This window comes from Stylophora pistillata, chromosome 11 (genome assembly GCF_964205215.1).
Source record: "Stylophora pistillata chromosome 11, jaStyPist1.2, whole genome shotgun sequence".
NCBI classification, from domain to species: Eukaryota; Metazoa; Cnidaria; class Anthozoa; order Scleractinia; family Pocilloporidae; genus Stylophora; species Stylophora pistillata.
This window is the reverse complement of record NC_142529.1, coordinates 9,792,425-9,806,976: the sequence shown is the minus strand read 5'-3', so window position 1 is coordinate 9,806,976 and position 14,552 is coordinate 9,792,425. Positions and strand designations below refer to the sequence as shown.

The following is a 14,552-nucleotide window of genomic DNA, read 5'->3' as shown; positions in this document are numbered from 1 at the left end:
AAAAATTCGACAATTCATTTTTTTTCAAAATTTTTGGTTTAGTCTGATAGCCAGTCCTATAAGCTTTAATTTGATACCGGGGTTTAGATATCTACTGTTTAAACCGGACGCGCTACATCGCTTGTATGCGAGACACCCCTAAAGGTGCACGGTAACCATAACTGCTGTTATATTGTTATTCGGTTTCTACAGTCAATTTTACATTTGTGTGCTTGATTGCTAAACCTTTGAGTCAATTTTACTTTTGTTTGCTTGGTTGCTAAGCCTTTGAACAGGAGTGAGGCTAAGGGTGACCTTGTCATCATACAAACGTTGCTGCCTTTCAAACGTAAATTACTCTGTTATCATTTTATTTAGATACTAGTCTCTATAACAACAAGGTCACCTTCAGCCAAATCAAAGGCTTGGCAACTAAGTACAATTTAGTAAGTTCCACGTATCACGCAATGGTGTGTCAGCACGGCGGGCTTGATTACCATCCAACGCCATAACGAACTGCGCGACTTGGAAGCAGAGATGCTAAGGATGGTCTGTAATTATGTGGAAGTAGAGCCGGTCCTTCAGAAGTTCACTGTGGAGACATTAAATTATGGCGTTAAGAAAGTCCCTGATGCCTGTTTTGATATTCATGCTGGAGGATTTTGGGAAAGACAGAGATCTGCATTCTTTGACGTTCGTGCGTGTCACCCCAATGCAGACTCTTGATGAGATTTGACTCCAGAGCAGATCTAAAAGAAGCATGAGATCAAAACGAAGTAGGTAGTATACAGAAAGAGTAATGGAGATCGAACAGGGGAAATTCACTTCCCTAGTTTTCCCGACCACAGGTGGAATCGCGGATGAGTGTGTCAAATACCACAGCGGACCTTGCGGAGCTGGTTGCAAATAAGAAGGGAGAAAGTTGCTCAAGCGAAATTTCGTGGATAAGAGCTAAAGTGTCTTTCGCCATCTTACGCCCTGCGATCCTATGCTTAAGAGGTTGAGAGGCTCAAGATCCACAAGACGACAGATAGATTTTGATTTACAGATCGAAAATATTAGAGCCTGCCCAAATGAATCTTTGTTTTGTTAGGAATATGAGAACTCACTTGTTTCTTTTATTATCAGAAACAGATAATATTTCTTCTGTTATGACTTGATTTAAAACCCCTGACTCCCTTCAAGAACTACTGATTGCATCTTAGCCACTAGGAATGTATTTGGGAAATCGTTATTGACACAGTGACTGTATCTTTTCATTATTTTTTCTTAATAGAGTGCTTAATTCTTACTTCAAATGTTTCTGTAAATTATGGACATAGTTTTAAAGTTTAATAAAATATAACTATTATTATCATTATTATTATTATTATTATTATTATTATTATTATTACTATTACTGTTATTACATCAAATAGATGACTGTTTTCCTTTTCTTCCAGCATACGAATACCTTCTTACTTGCTGGAAGAACAGCTTTAGATATTTTACATCCTCGCCACAAAATGGTAAGTGATGATCATCTATGTGGAATAATTATTACACGTAATCGTGTTCCTCTGTCTAATTAAACCATTACTGTACAGGGGTTTTATTAACCTTGTAACTCCCATGATTGATCAAGACAGAATTTCTCCTTACAATATCAACACAATACCAAGCAGACAAGTGATGAGAATAAAGAAAAATGTCAGTAGTTGATCCAATACTAAATTCTCCAAACTTAGTATCATAAGAATTGTGTGGCAGACAGTATGGAGAATTACTAAAGAGACCTCGGGAGTGAAAGGGGCTAAAGCCAGTTACCGGCGGTTAACCGCTGCCAATAAGACCTTGCCGTTTATGAGTATTTTTACGAAAAAAGAGGCTTGAGTCCAAACTCCGTAGAAAATACGCATTGATCTTGTTGATTGAACCATAACAGTTGGCTAAAATAAAAACTCCGAAACTTCTTAAAATTCCAAGCAAGGGGGTAACAAATTTGCGTGGACAAAACTAATACAACCTAAAACGACACCGTAAAAGAACAACAAAATTACGCGAAAAATGTCTACGTCAGTTTTCAATGTCAATTTTGGAGTTTTTGACGTGATTGGCTAATTTATGAGATCACGCGCGCATTCAAAATGTGAATACAAAGGGGGGAGGGTAAAAGAAAAATTGTAATTTGAAATTTAAGCGAAAGAGATTTTCGAATTCATAACGAATATAAAGGGGGAAGGGGAAAAAAGAAATTGTAATTTGAAATTTAAACGAAAGGGATTTTTCACAACTGCTATGCCACCCACCCCAAATGAATAAAATAGAAGCCGTTTAACCATTTGCATTGCATTTTGAAGAGAGAGACGGGGGAGAGTTCTGAAGCCTTAAGTAGTTTCAATAGTTAAACGGTTTCTCTTTTATTTTTAAAGTAGTATTTTGAATTTTCCTTTTTCTCCTTTGGAGTGGGCAGCATTGAAAACTGACGTGGACATTTTCTGCGTACTTTTGTTGTTCGTTTAACCATTTGAAGAGCTTTTTATGGTAATGTTTGATGTTTGGTGGAAGGACAGGTTTTATTCGATGTGGGGATGTTGTAAGGAGCACAATTATTGTCATTGTCATAATTAGAGGGATTTTCCATCAGGTTGGAAGGGTTTTTAAAGCCTGCTTAACTTAATGATTCGTTGAGTACCCTAATGTTAAAAATATCTGCAAAAAAAAAAGGATGAAATTCAAATCAAACAGAAATATTAAAGTCATTGTATATATATATATATATATATATATATATATATATAAAAAATTATAGAAAAATTGGTATTCAAAATAGCTTGATTGATAATAGTTTTGTAAGATCCCCTTGTTGTTTGGTGATAATAATAATTAAATAATACTAATAATTTATTTCTTATAGAGCGCTATTTACAATGACAGATCAACAGCGCTTTACAATTAATGTACTAACCCACCCATCCCACCCCAGGGAAGGACATCTATCGCACAGTAACCTATTTTTCGTTATTATTGCCTTTTTTTACGAGGTGAAGGTAGTAAGTAGTGCTGTTGTGTCTTCTATATGTGCGTGTTGTATGTAATTTAAATAAATAATGAAAGGAATAATAATTTGAGGAAAAAAACTGCTTTGAACATGTAAATGTTTGGACCTAAATAAGGTAGTGTTAACCTGACAAGTCTTCTATTGTTTCATTGTTAACATCTTTGTCGATTTGTTTTTCTTGGAAGGGTCAAATACGGAGATACAAAATACAAGTTCTAAACCACCCCACAAGAAGAACGACAGTAAATCAGTGAAAACTAAGAAGCAGGAGAGCAAAGCCGCTGCTATTGACGAGGATATTTTTCAAATGGATGACTTGGATCTTCTGACCAAACAAATGCGCTCTATGGATGTTTCTAGCAATGACTGCGAAGATGGAGGTTCCTCTCAAAGACAAACCAAAAAGAAAGGTTCTAGCTCAAAAAGCAAGGCTCAAGATGACGCGGAAATTGAAGTTGAAATAAGTTTGAGTGGATCTATAGAGGACGATAACAGAAACTCCAAAATTGACTCAGAGGAACAAGCGTGTGGTGTTGCAGACAAAAGTAAAGACATTGTTTACAGATTTGATACCAAGATTTTCCAAGGAAGCAGTAAACCAGTTAAAACCTGTTGCTTTTGCAAAGAGGATGGTCATGTCAAGGATCGGTGCCCACATTTGCAGAAGCCACCTCTGATAGCACTACCGCCAATGACGCCAATGTTTGCTAAAGTGTTAGATTTTGTTTGCCAGACTTGTAGAGGTGTGTACTTCCAACAAAACTCCTTGTTAATCTTTCACGATACGCTTTTGTTTTAATGCCTGTATACACGTGTATACAGGCAATTAGGGAAGATGCACAACTAATCAGTTGGAGGTTTAGTGTTTTACCCTTATTAGTTAGTTTAGCACTACGCTTTCCCAAACATTTTCAGCTTTTTTTTGAAGTGACTTATAAGGTAGTCGGGAGTCTCTCTAAAGACAAGCACAGAAATTAAACCTGTTCATGTACTTGCTATAAGTGTTTAAACCGGCCATATCTTCATGTTCGTATGATTTCTCGACAAGTATGTTTGTATATACCTTGCACTTATGGTACATCTTATTTCACAGCCAACTCACCACTCCAATATTCTCAAACTTTTATATTTTTGTAGCTGATTTTGAATTCGAAAAATCAGAAGTATCCAACAGAGAGAAGGTGTTAAGGAATTTGGAAAGCTACATTAAAGGGCAGTATCCAGGTAAACCATTTACTTATTAGCGAACTTAAGACAGGCTGGCCTAGTTTAGCTTTAAAGCTGTTTTAAATAGGGGCCTGTATGAAGAATTTAACAAGGCCAGACCACAACATCGGGAGCTACTCTCCCTACTCATTGCAAGGAGTGCGTGAGTTCTTTGACATCCCCTGCTAACTAGTACAAAGACGATACAGGGGACGGGACCTACGGTTTGTCGTCCTTATTCTGGAAGAATAGAATTTCTAACCAGTGGTGGATGTCAAAGCAAAGGCAGTGCAATGTCCTTAAGACTCCGAGTGTTGGTCCGGTCTGGGGTTTGGACCCTCGACCCTCCGCACGGCTGTCCGGTTGTTTTGTTTGAATTACTCAGAAACTGATTTTGTAAAGCTGCTGTTGTCTTTTCCTCCAGAAGCACGACTGTTTTTGTTGGGTTCCTCCAAAAATGGCTTTGGTTTTCGCAACAGTGACATTGATATTTCCATGACGCTGGAAGGCCGTGTCAAAGAAGAAGTGGATTGTTTAGAGGTAATCCGTAGCCTTGAAAAGCTTCTGAGGAAACACAGAGACTGTGGCAATGTGCTGGCTTACACCACAGCAAAAGTTCCCATTGTGAAGCTCTTCCTTCGCAGTTGTAAACTTGAGGCTGATATAAGTTTATATAACACACTCGCATTGGAGAACACAAAGATGCTTGCTACTTACGCTAAACTGGATGATCGTGTGGCAACTCTGGGTTATACTGTTAAGGTCTTTGCCAAGGTATGCAGCTTAAAGACAATGAACTATCAGGTCGTGAAGTAACTTTAAGGGACTTAACCCTTTAACATCTAAGGGTAACTAGCACACATTAATGTCACGAGAAGGAAATGATCACCAACTAAAGAAGCTCTTGACTGTTGAACAAAATTCTCCCTGTCAACACCTTAGGAAATGTACAGAGAGGAGAACATGCGTACTGAAGTTTGGGTGTAAAGGCCTAACGTTTGGCCGTGGTGGTATTATCAGCCCTCTAGTAACTGAGTTTGGTTTTTCATTCGCTTTGGTTTTGTTTTTGGTTTTATGTAGTAAAGTTATGGAGCAAATTGGGAAAGATCAATCGCTTAAATTTCAGAACTCGTTCATTATATTCGCCCATTGGGTTTAAATGCATCCCAAGGATAACTTGTCCCGAGTTATTACCTGCCAAATCTTAGGCTTAGTCCGAGGTCTGTAAGATGGTAATGTTAAAGTCTACAAGTAATGTGGTTTCCGTCTCATTCCCCTTCAGGTGTGTGACATCGGACACGCTTCAAAGGGCAGGCTGTCATCGTACGCCTACATACTCATGCTCCTTCACTATCTGCAACAGTGCAAACCTCCAGTCATTCCAGTGCTACAGGCCCTCCACAAGGATGACAAACCGCCTGAGAAGATCATCGAGGGATGGAATTGCTGGTTTCTGAGTGACGAGAAGAAAATTGTAGGTGGTAGAACTTCTTTGCTGTACTGTACTGTAATGGAGGAAGATTGGATTTATAGCCCAGTGGCACCCCTTCAGCTCTGAAAACTCCTCGTAGCGCCGACTTTAATTTATAAGCATCTGTATTGTTTTCCCTACTGCCAATGTTCTTTCTGATAAAAGTTACATAATTGCTGGTTTATTGGGTAAATGCACCGAGATTTTAGTAAGAAACACTCACAAGCCAGTTTTCAGGTATCGCACTGAAGTAGAATTAAAACAGAACGAACAGATGAAATATAATGATACATTTTTTTGTTAAGAAGTAGTTATTGATAGGATAACACTGCCTGCCATCACCTATGTATCCCTTTGTAGACATCCATAAAGAGGAATGCGTGCCGTTATATTAGGAACCACTTGAATCTATTGTTCTTATTTCTTTGTATTCTTAGAGAAGTGCCTGGAATCCAAAGGAAAGGAACAGTTTCAGTGTGGGTCTCTTGTGGTATGGCTTTTTGAAATATTATACCGAAGAGTTTGACTTCCAGCATGACGTGGTTTGTTGCAGAAGGACAGAAAAGCTGACCAAATTTGAAAAAATGTGGACCAAACACGTGTTTGCAATTGAGGGTAAGGTGTTATTATTCTTTACTTTTTTACTTGAGAACACGAATCAAGACTCCTCACATTCGATTGTAGAATCAACTCAGAAGAAAGGTGTGGCCAATTATCTTGTTAAGCTTTTTACACTTTACAGCCTCGTTTTGAGATAAGAGTAGCATTTAAAATGCACTTTTTCCAACACAAGCAAACTTCCCGCCAAAACTCATCCCTCATTCTTATGATACCTTTTGTTTACAATTTGTGCTAAGAAACTCCGAAGGAGCCAAGTTATTAGCTATGAAAATATTCGGTGGCCGACAGTAATTGAATTAACTTGGAATTGAGCGCTCTATTGAGTTTTGTAATTTGTGACTTTTGGTGTACTTTAATAGTTACTCCTGTTGAATAAAACGAAAGCCTTCTTCACTTGCGCACGACTTGCTTTGCAGACCCTTTCAATCTGGACCACAACTTGGGCGCGGATGTGACAAAGAAGATCGCGAAGTGTATTCTGACCACGTTTATCAGAGGACGTGAACGCTTTGGAATTCCACGATGTGATATACCAAAAGAGTTCTTGCAGCGGTACTTCTTTGATGTTTACCATCTTACAGATGGCTTTGAAACTCCAAGTGACAGGAAATGTCGCGTGTGTGGTAAAATAGGCCATATTGCAAAAGATTGTCCTCTCTCTAAGGCCAACCGACATGCAGAGCAAAGGAAGGAACAGGAGGAAAGGAAATCGGGGAAAGAAGCAGGCGAGAAAATGAACGTGAAACAGATGCCCTTTGGTGCAGGCTCCGTACGTCCAAGATCTGCTTCTGCAACAGGCAAAGAGGGACAAAACAAGAATGTTGACGACAGTATGCATCTGCCATCGACTTCATCTCGCAAAGGTGCTAACGCTTCGGATGTAACATCTCTCTTAAAATCTCAACCAGATTCACAAGATCTTTCGTCTCCAAAGGAGAGCAGGAGCATCGAGTCGAGAGGAGTCGCTGATAAACTATCTGAAATACCAAATATGAAAACACCTGACGATACTCTTCTGCAGAGCTTTCCAAGTGTGCATTCAGCTACTAACGAGACTTTGGTGGAATCAAAAGAGGGCATGTCCCAACCCATACAGACAAGCCACATCTTGGATGTTAAGAATGAGAAGGGTGACGAAGAAATAAATGTAGATGACTCAGCAGGCGTCATACCACCTGCGGTTTTACCAGGGTCAAAGGACGAGGGTGTCAGTAATACAGCAACGTCAAGAGTACATACTTCTTCATCAATACAATCCAGTCACTCTGGAGAAATGGAACCACCTCCCGGCTTTCACAACCTAGGCGGGATGTCTCAGGTGTCTGGTGAAGTATCCCCACAGCTGTTACCTGATGATCTCCCACAGTCTCCCTCTGTAAATGCACCATCACCCATTATCTTACAAGGTCAGACTATTCGTATGGAAACTCCACCACGGCATCCAGTAAGCATGTTCCACCCCCAAATTGCTCCGTTTTTAGTTTCTCCTGGTCAACATGACATGTGGCTGAGGCAACAGGGTGGGATCATGCAGTTTCCCCATACTGCACCTGTGAGGCCACTTGTTCCTTATCCTTTGTCACCTGAAGTTCAAAGGGTTCAACAGCCAAAGCGACAGTGGAGTGGTCCTGCAGAAAACTTTCTAATGGATCATCCCGCCTCCGCTCTCCGTGGATTCCATCACCTTTTGGAGCACAACCAGCGCATGCTTCCCCACAGCCCCCCAAATATTTCAAGATTTGCTAATTGGCCTTTGGGACCAAACAGCCCACCCCCTAATGCGACCAGCTACGAAGATCCAGCAATAGTAGGAAGGCAGCAGTTTGCTTCGCATCCAGTGAGGCATCCTCCTTTTCCTGAAGGTGTTTCTCCCACTCTCACACCACGCCAGACCCAGTTTCCTCCTGGCACCCCTCCACAACACCCTCAATTTCTGCCTGGTACCTCTCCACAGCAAACCCCCTTCCCTGTTGGTTCTCCTCCACAACAGACTCAATTTCTTCCTCGAACTTTTCCACAGCGAACCCATATTCCTGTTGGTTCTCCTACAAAACAGACTCAATTTCTTCCTGGAACTCCTCCACAGCGAACCCATGTTCCTGTTGGTTCTCCTCCACAACACCCTCAATTTCTGCCTGGTACTCCTCCACAGCAAACCCATATTCCTGTTGGTTCTCCTCCACAACAGACTCAATTTCTTCCTGGCACTCCTCCACAGCAAACCCATGTTCCTGTTGGTTCTCCTTCACAACAGACTCAATTTCGTCCTGGCAATTCTCCACAGCAAACCCCCTTACTTGTTTGTTCTCGTACACAACAGACTCAATTTCGTCCTGGCAATCCTCCACAGCAAACCCCCTTACCTGTTAGTTCTCCTCCACAACAGACTCAATTTCATCATGGTGTTTCTTCACGGTCCCCTGTTGGACAGAGTATGCCACAGCCACAAGGAAACAGTTTCCAGCATACCATCGGAACACACATGGTCAGTGCACCATATTGGCCATACCGGTTCGATTACTACTAGTTATTGTGTTACTGTCCTTTTAAACATATATACCAAAAAATCGTTGTTGAGTCAGCTTTTTTTGTGCACTGGGTGAAGAGATGTTAAAGAGCAAAGTTCAGCTGTTTTTGTAGGCTAGTGGTTGTATGCTCCCCATATTACATACAACCAATGTAGATGTTTACTGGGACTTTTCTTGGAATCAAAATCTAAGCTGTTGCAGTTAATGCTAATTTTTACCATCACGACGCGTTAACTCGAGGACGAGTCGTAGTTTCCATGTAACCCTTTTTCATCTCTGGTGGTGATCGGTTGTTTTTTTTTACGTTTCGCTACTGTATTTTTCTTTCATTGTCGAGAACTGTATGGTTAATGTGGTGTACTGGATGTTTAGACAGGAGAACAGTTTATCAGCCTCTTCCGGGCTGCTGAAGAAGAGGTAAAGAATGAAGACATTCCCCCAACGAATCCCCCTGCAAATGATGAGTTTTAGGTATGTACTCAGTGCTCAGTGATCTTGCTTGTTGTATCGAGATTCTTTGTTCCGACATGAAATATTTCGTAGACGTATTTGAAAATATATTAATTTTCCTTTGTTAGGCGCACCTAGTAATGCTCGTGTAACTGTGGAATAACTGCATTTTGCATTTTCTTTGGAAACTTTGCTACCATTGTCAAGTTGCATTTTGGTTATAATTTACATTTCTGCGTTCGATAGTTGTAAAGATGTCTGAGAGACTTCTTTCTATTATTTGAAATTTTTAGTGGATTGAACGTTTCAGAATCTGATGATTGGTTCAGCCTCCCTTACTTTTAGGAAGCGGTAGTGCCGGATGAAGATCTTAATTGATCTCTTCTTCCACGGTCTAACGTATTCTTGCAATTGTGCCCTTTCCCTTTCTCGTATTTTTGAAACATATTTCCCATTTTATGTCAGTCTAAGGACCTGCGCATGGCTCCAAAGAATTTGAAAGCTGCTAAGACACTAGAAGAACACCAGTTGTTATCCAAGCTGAGCAAAGTGAAGAGCCTATGGGAAGGCAACGCTACAGCTGAATTGCAAAGCAGTTGCTCAGCTCCAATGCCTGTAAAGGAATTGAATCCCAGTGGGCACACTGAAGTTCAAGAATCAGATGATGCGATTGCTTCCTTCCAAGACACCGATTTAACAGTAAAAGAGGAAACATGTACAACTGTTACCGACAATTTGATTAGAAAAAAGGATGAAGGAATGATGGTGGATAAAGTTGATAGTACAGAAAGTTTTTCTGAAAAGCCCAATGGAACGGCTTCGTCGACCCAAGGGCACATTAAAGTGGCTTCCAGAAGGGTGAGCACAGAGGAGCAACATTTATCTAACCGGGAGGTTACTTTGAAAGATAAATCGGAGGCAAATGCGACTACAGTAGACAAAGGTGAGCGAAAGAGAGCTGAGGAACAAGAAGAACCCATTGAAACTTCCGCTACGCAGGCAGATGCCCCCAGGAAAAAGAACGCTAGGAGTGGCGGTCGTGGAAGAAAGGCTAAGACACAAAGGCAAAACGAAGTTATTGAGAGTCCTCGAAACAAGCAGGAGAAAACCGGGGATGGTGGCACAGAAGAAACAAAGAATACTCAGGTGCAAAATCAACGTCAGAAGAATCGCGTCGATTTCAAATTTGATCCTTCAAAGGATTCTCGTTCGTCTTCACCCAAAAGACCTGGATCTGAACGCGCCGAAGAAAAACCGAGTGGATCCTCTAGAGAAGGTCCTTGCCACGGTGCCGAGTCAATTAAAAATTCTACTCCCAAAAAGCTTGGATATGAACGCTCCAAAGTAAAACCGACTGACTCTTCAAGAGATTCTTTTGGCCGAGGCCCTGATTCAAATCAAATTTCTTCGCCTAAAAGGCCGAGATCTGAACGCCCCGAAGAAAAACCGAGTGAATCTTCTAGGGACCTCCCTCGCCGTGATGCCGGGTCAAATAAGAACACTAGGCCTGGATCTGAACGCTCTGAAGGAAAATCGAATAAATCTTCAAAAGTCGATTCTAGCCGTGATACTGAGCCAACTCAACTGGCAACACCCCAAAAGCCTACATCCGAGCGTTCTGAAGAAAGACCGAGTCAATCCCCCGGGGACGATCCTCGCCGGGGTGCCGAGTCCACACTGTCTTCGAATAAACACAAAGAGTCATCTTCAAGTAAGAAAGAGCCTGGAAAGAGAGCACCACAGGAGACCAAGAAAGACCCTGAAAAGAGAGCACCACAGGAGACCAAGAAAGACCCTGAAAAGAGAGCACCACAGGAGACCAAGAAAGACCCTGAAAAGAGAGCACTACAGGAAACCAGGAAAGACCCTGAAAAGAGAGCACCACAGGAGACCAAGAAAGACCCTGAAAAGAGAGCACCACAGGAGGCCAAGAAAGACCCTGAGAAGAGAGCACCACAGGAGACCAAGAAAGACCCTGAAAAGAGAGCACCGCAGGAAACCAAGAAAGACCCTGAAAAGAGAGCACCAGAGGAAACCAAGAGAGAACCTGGAAAGGGAGCACCACAGGAAACCAAGAAAAAGCCTGAAAAGAGAGGACCCCAGAAAACCAATCAAGACCGTGCAAAGAGCGCAAGAGCCGAAAAGCCCAATTCCCCCGAGGATTCTAACAAAGCGAAACGGAGAAGACCAAGATCCCATTCCAAGAGTGGCGGACAGAACGAAAGGAAGAAAGAGCAGGATGCAAGACACCGTCAATCTCCCAAGTCGTGACTTGTAGGCACGTGTAGCGTGTTAAGGGTATAGCACCGAGGAGAAGTCACAAGTATCTTCTGGAGAAAGTGAAGTATTTTCTTTGTGAAAAGTAGCTGGTAGCTAATGGGATACTCGCGTTTGTAGAACAGCAAACCAGTGTGAGACCTATTCTTGAGTTCCATGTGCTTCATTAACCCTTAAAACCCCAACATTGTTGTCCATATTCTGCAAACTGTTCTCTTTACAATTCCTTTGGTACTGACAAGGATAAATGGTTTGCCAATCGGGAAAGCTTCTAGTTTCTTAAATTGGTGATTATTTCCTTTACTCTCTTGACTTTTGCATTGGATTCAAGGTTGGTATTGTAAGGAGAAATAAGAAGTCCGTCACTCTAAAGGGGTTAAAGTGTCGAGAGTATGCAATCGCGTTTTCTTTATGCTTCTTTCCTAGCAAATGCAACATAACGCATAGTTGATCCCTGAACGATGCCTTAGTAATAGAGTGGTACTGATGGGTCATGTCTTTTTAAAGTTTTGTTTTACAGAAGCGGTGGTAGAATTTCGTTTTTTCTTTGTTGTTTTAATCAAAGTACTCGACAGCCTTTCTAGTTTGATACGAAGAAGTGATGATAGTCACAAATAGCAGAATCCAGTTTTGTTCTTAGTTATTTTATGTAAAGGGTTCTTAGTGTGAACTAAGGAACTGCTCAGCTCTGGTGAGTCTGGGTAACATTACTGAACATTTTCACACATTATATTTTATCTCCAAGTAGCAGGGGTTTTATCAACCCTTTACCCTCTAACATCGGTAAGCATATTCTCCATACTGTTCTCTCTACATTTTCAAAGAGCTGACAAGGAGAATTTATTCAACAATCAAAAGCTCGTTTAGTTGGTGTTGATTTTTATAATTCTTATGACTTAAATGTGTGATTCAGGATATTTTAAGGATAAATTAGATGTTAGTCACCCTTAAGGATTAAAGGGCTAAAAAGCCGATTACCAGCGGTCTCCCGCCACCTCTAAGGGTAGGTACTTGGTGAAATCTTTAATGTATATTTCAATACATAAGAACATGTGGGAATACATGGTCATTTGCATACAGATATGTACATTAAGGATTTCACTAAGTACCTACCCCTGTAACACCCTAACACCATCTGCTTAGCTTGCGAGCAGGCTGTCCTGTTTGGGTTTTGCCTTCTTAACCCTTTCACTCTCAAGATCTCATTAGTACTTCTCCTTACTGTCTGCTATACAATTCTTATGATTTTAGTTCAGAGAATTTGTTATTAGATCAACTGGTGATCCCATGATTTTTCTTTTTCTTTATTCTCGTTACTTTTCTGCTTGATATTGTATTGATATTGTGAGGAAAAATTACGTCTTGGTCATTGACTGGAGTAAAAGAGTAAATAGGGCCCCTTTCTGGGAACAGCTGCCTATTACACCATATGCTGCCACTCATTGAAAAAGAAACTGTAACCCTAACCCAACCTCGCCCCCCCCCCCTCCCCCCCCCCAAAAAAAAAGAGAGAGAGAGAGAGAGAGAGAGTAATCAACCATCTTTCGCAGCTCAGCTTCTTGGGTTGTGGACAGTTTGTAATTTCACAGGCCTTATGTTTTTTTCTGCTTATCGCAATATTATCTATGATGCTTTGACGACCTACGAGTTGTGAACGAAACGTGTATTTCATGTGTTTAAAACTTACTCTTGTGTGTACTACCAAACTTTATGTTTGTTTAATATTCTGGTAATTTTGTTCCTGGAGGGCAATATTTTCAGGTAGTGTGAACACAGGTTAGCTCCAGCGCTATAAATAGCAGATGCCAACATAGTGGATGAAAAACTACGTTGCTGGAAATAATTCCGGGCTCGCAGTGGTGGTTATATTGTAGTCTTCCCAATAACGAGTGTCTCTTTTTTAGTGAAAGCAGTGTTTATCCTCTTGTACATCAGAACTCTCAGGCCAAAATCAAACAAATTATAGGCTTGCCTTAAAACTAAGTTTGCTGGTCAGGATTACGCATGAAATTCAGCAATTATGTGAAAATGAACACCGACTGACTCGACTAGTGCAAGGGCTGACAATTGCTAAAGGGATTTTAACCGTAACCACTTACATCCTAACACAGACTGAGGGTGAACCTTCTCATAGTTCTGTATACTCTTTCTGTAATACTTTTCCACTTACTCATTACTTTCTTAACGATTGCGTGTACATCAAGTGCCAAGTCTCATTAAAGATAACCACTCATCCCTCTAATCTGCGATTGAACAATAAATTGTGTCTCGAGTCGAAGGTATCGTTGAAGGATTTTTTTTTCTTTTCAATTTAATGAAAAGTCCGGTAAGAGGTAATCCTTAACGAACCGACGGTGGTTTCAACACATCGTTAATCTCCGGATGTAATCGACTTAGACTCGTAGTTGGCGGACCACCAGTGACTTCAACGCTTCGTCAATCTCCGGATGTAATCGACATTTTACTCGTAGTTAACGAACCGACTGAATTCAAAGCGTCGTCTTTCTTCGGATGTAAATGACTTTTCTCGTAGTTGACGAACCGACGGTTATTTCAACACATCGTCAATCTCCGTTTCTAATCGACTTGGACTTGTAGTTAACGAACTGACGATGACTTCAATACATCGTCAGTCCCAGATATTATTGACTCGAACTTGTAGTTGAAGAACCGACGGCGATTTCAACACGTTTTTATTCTCCTAATGTACTCGACTTGGACTCTTTACGGCCGGTGTACACGAGTTCTAACCCAAACCGCGGTTTTATGCAAGCGGTGGGCCTCGGGGATTCTCTTTAAAGAGGGTTGATGTCCTTCCGCCGTTGGCTTTCGACCCTCTTGACACTGTTTACAAACATAAATGTTCAAATAAAAGGTACGGCGAAATTGAAGACGGCTTAGAACGCGGTTTTGTCAAACAATGGCTAAACTTAAATGCATTGGTGCCGCGTTCGTCAACTAAAACCCAAATGTCACCTAC

General features: G+C 41.0%; 1 protein-coding gene across 1 annotated transcript in view; it reads left to right on the top strand.

The window, feature by feature from the left end:
- The window catches only part of LOC111335410 (terminal uridylyltransferase 7-like), a 28,536-nt gene extending 18,637 nt beyond the window's left edge, over positions 1 to 9,899 (top strand). The window contains exons 15-23 of the mRNA XM_088738469.1: positions 1,422 to 1,487; positions 3,205 to 3,762; positions 4,157 to 4,243; positions 4,650 to 4,999; positions 5,508 to 5,699; positions 6,134 to 6,311; positions 6,734 to 8,802; positions 9,218 to 9,316; positions 9,761 to 9,899. Of these exons, the coding sequence (XP_088594595.1) occupies positions 1,422 to 1,487; positions 3,205 to 3,762; positions 4,157 to 4,243; positions 4,650 to 4,999; positions 5,508 to 5,699; positions 6,134 to 6,311; positions 6,734 to 8,802; positions 9,218 to 9,316 (3,599 nt within the window). The 3' untranslated portion in view covers positions 9,761 to 9,899. The remainder of the gene's footprint in view (positions 1 to 1,421; positions 1,488 to 3,204; positions 3,763 to 4,156; positions 4,244 to 4,649; positions 5,000 to 5,507; positions 5,700 to 6,133; positions 6,312 to 6,733; positions 8,803 to 9,217; positions 9,317 to 9,760) is intronic.
- The last annotated feature ends 4,653 nt before the right edge of the window (positions 9,900 to 14,552 follow it).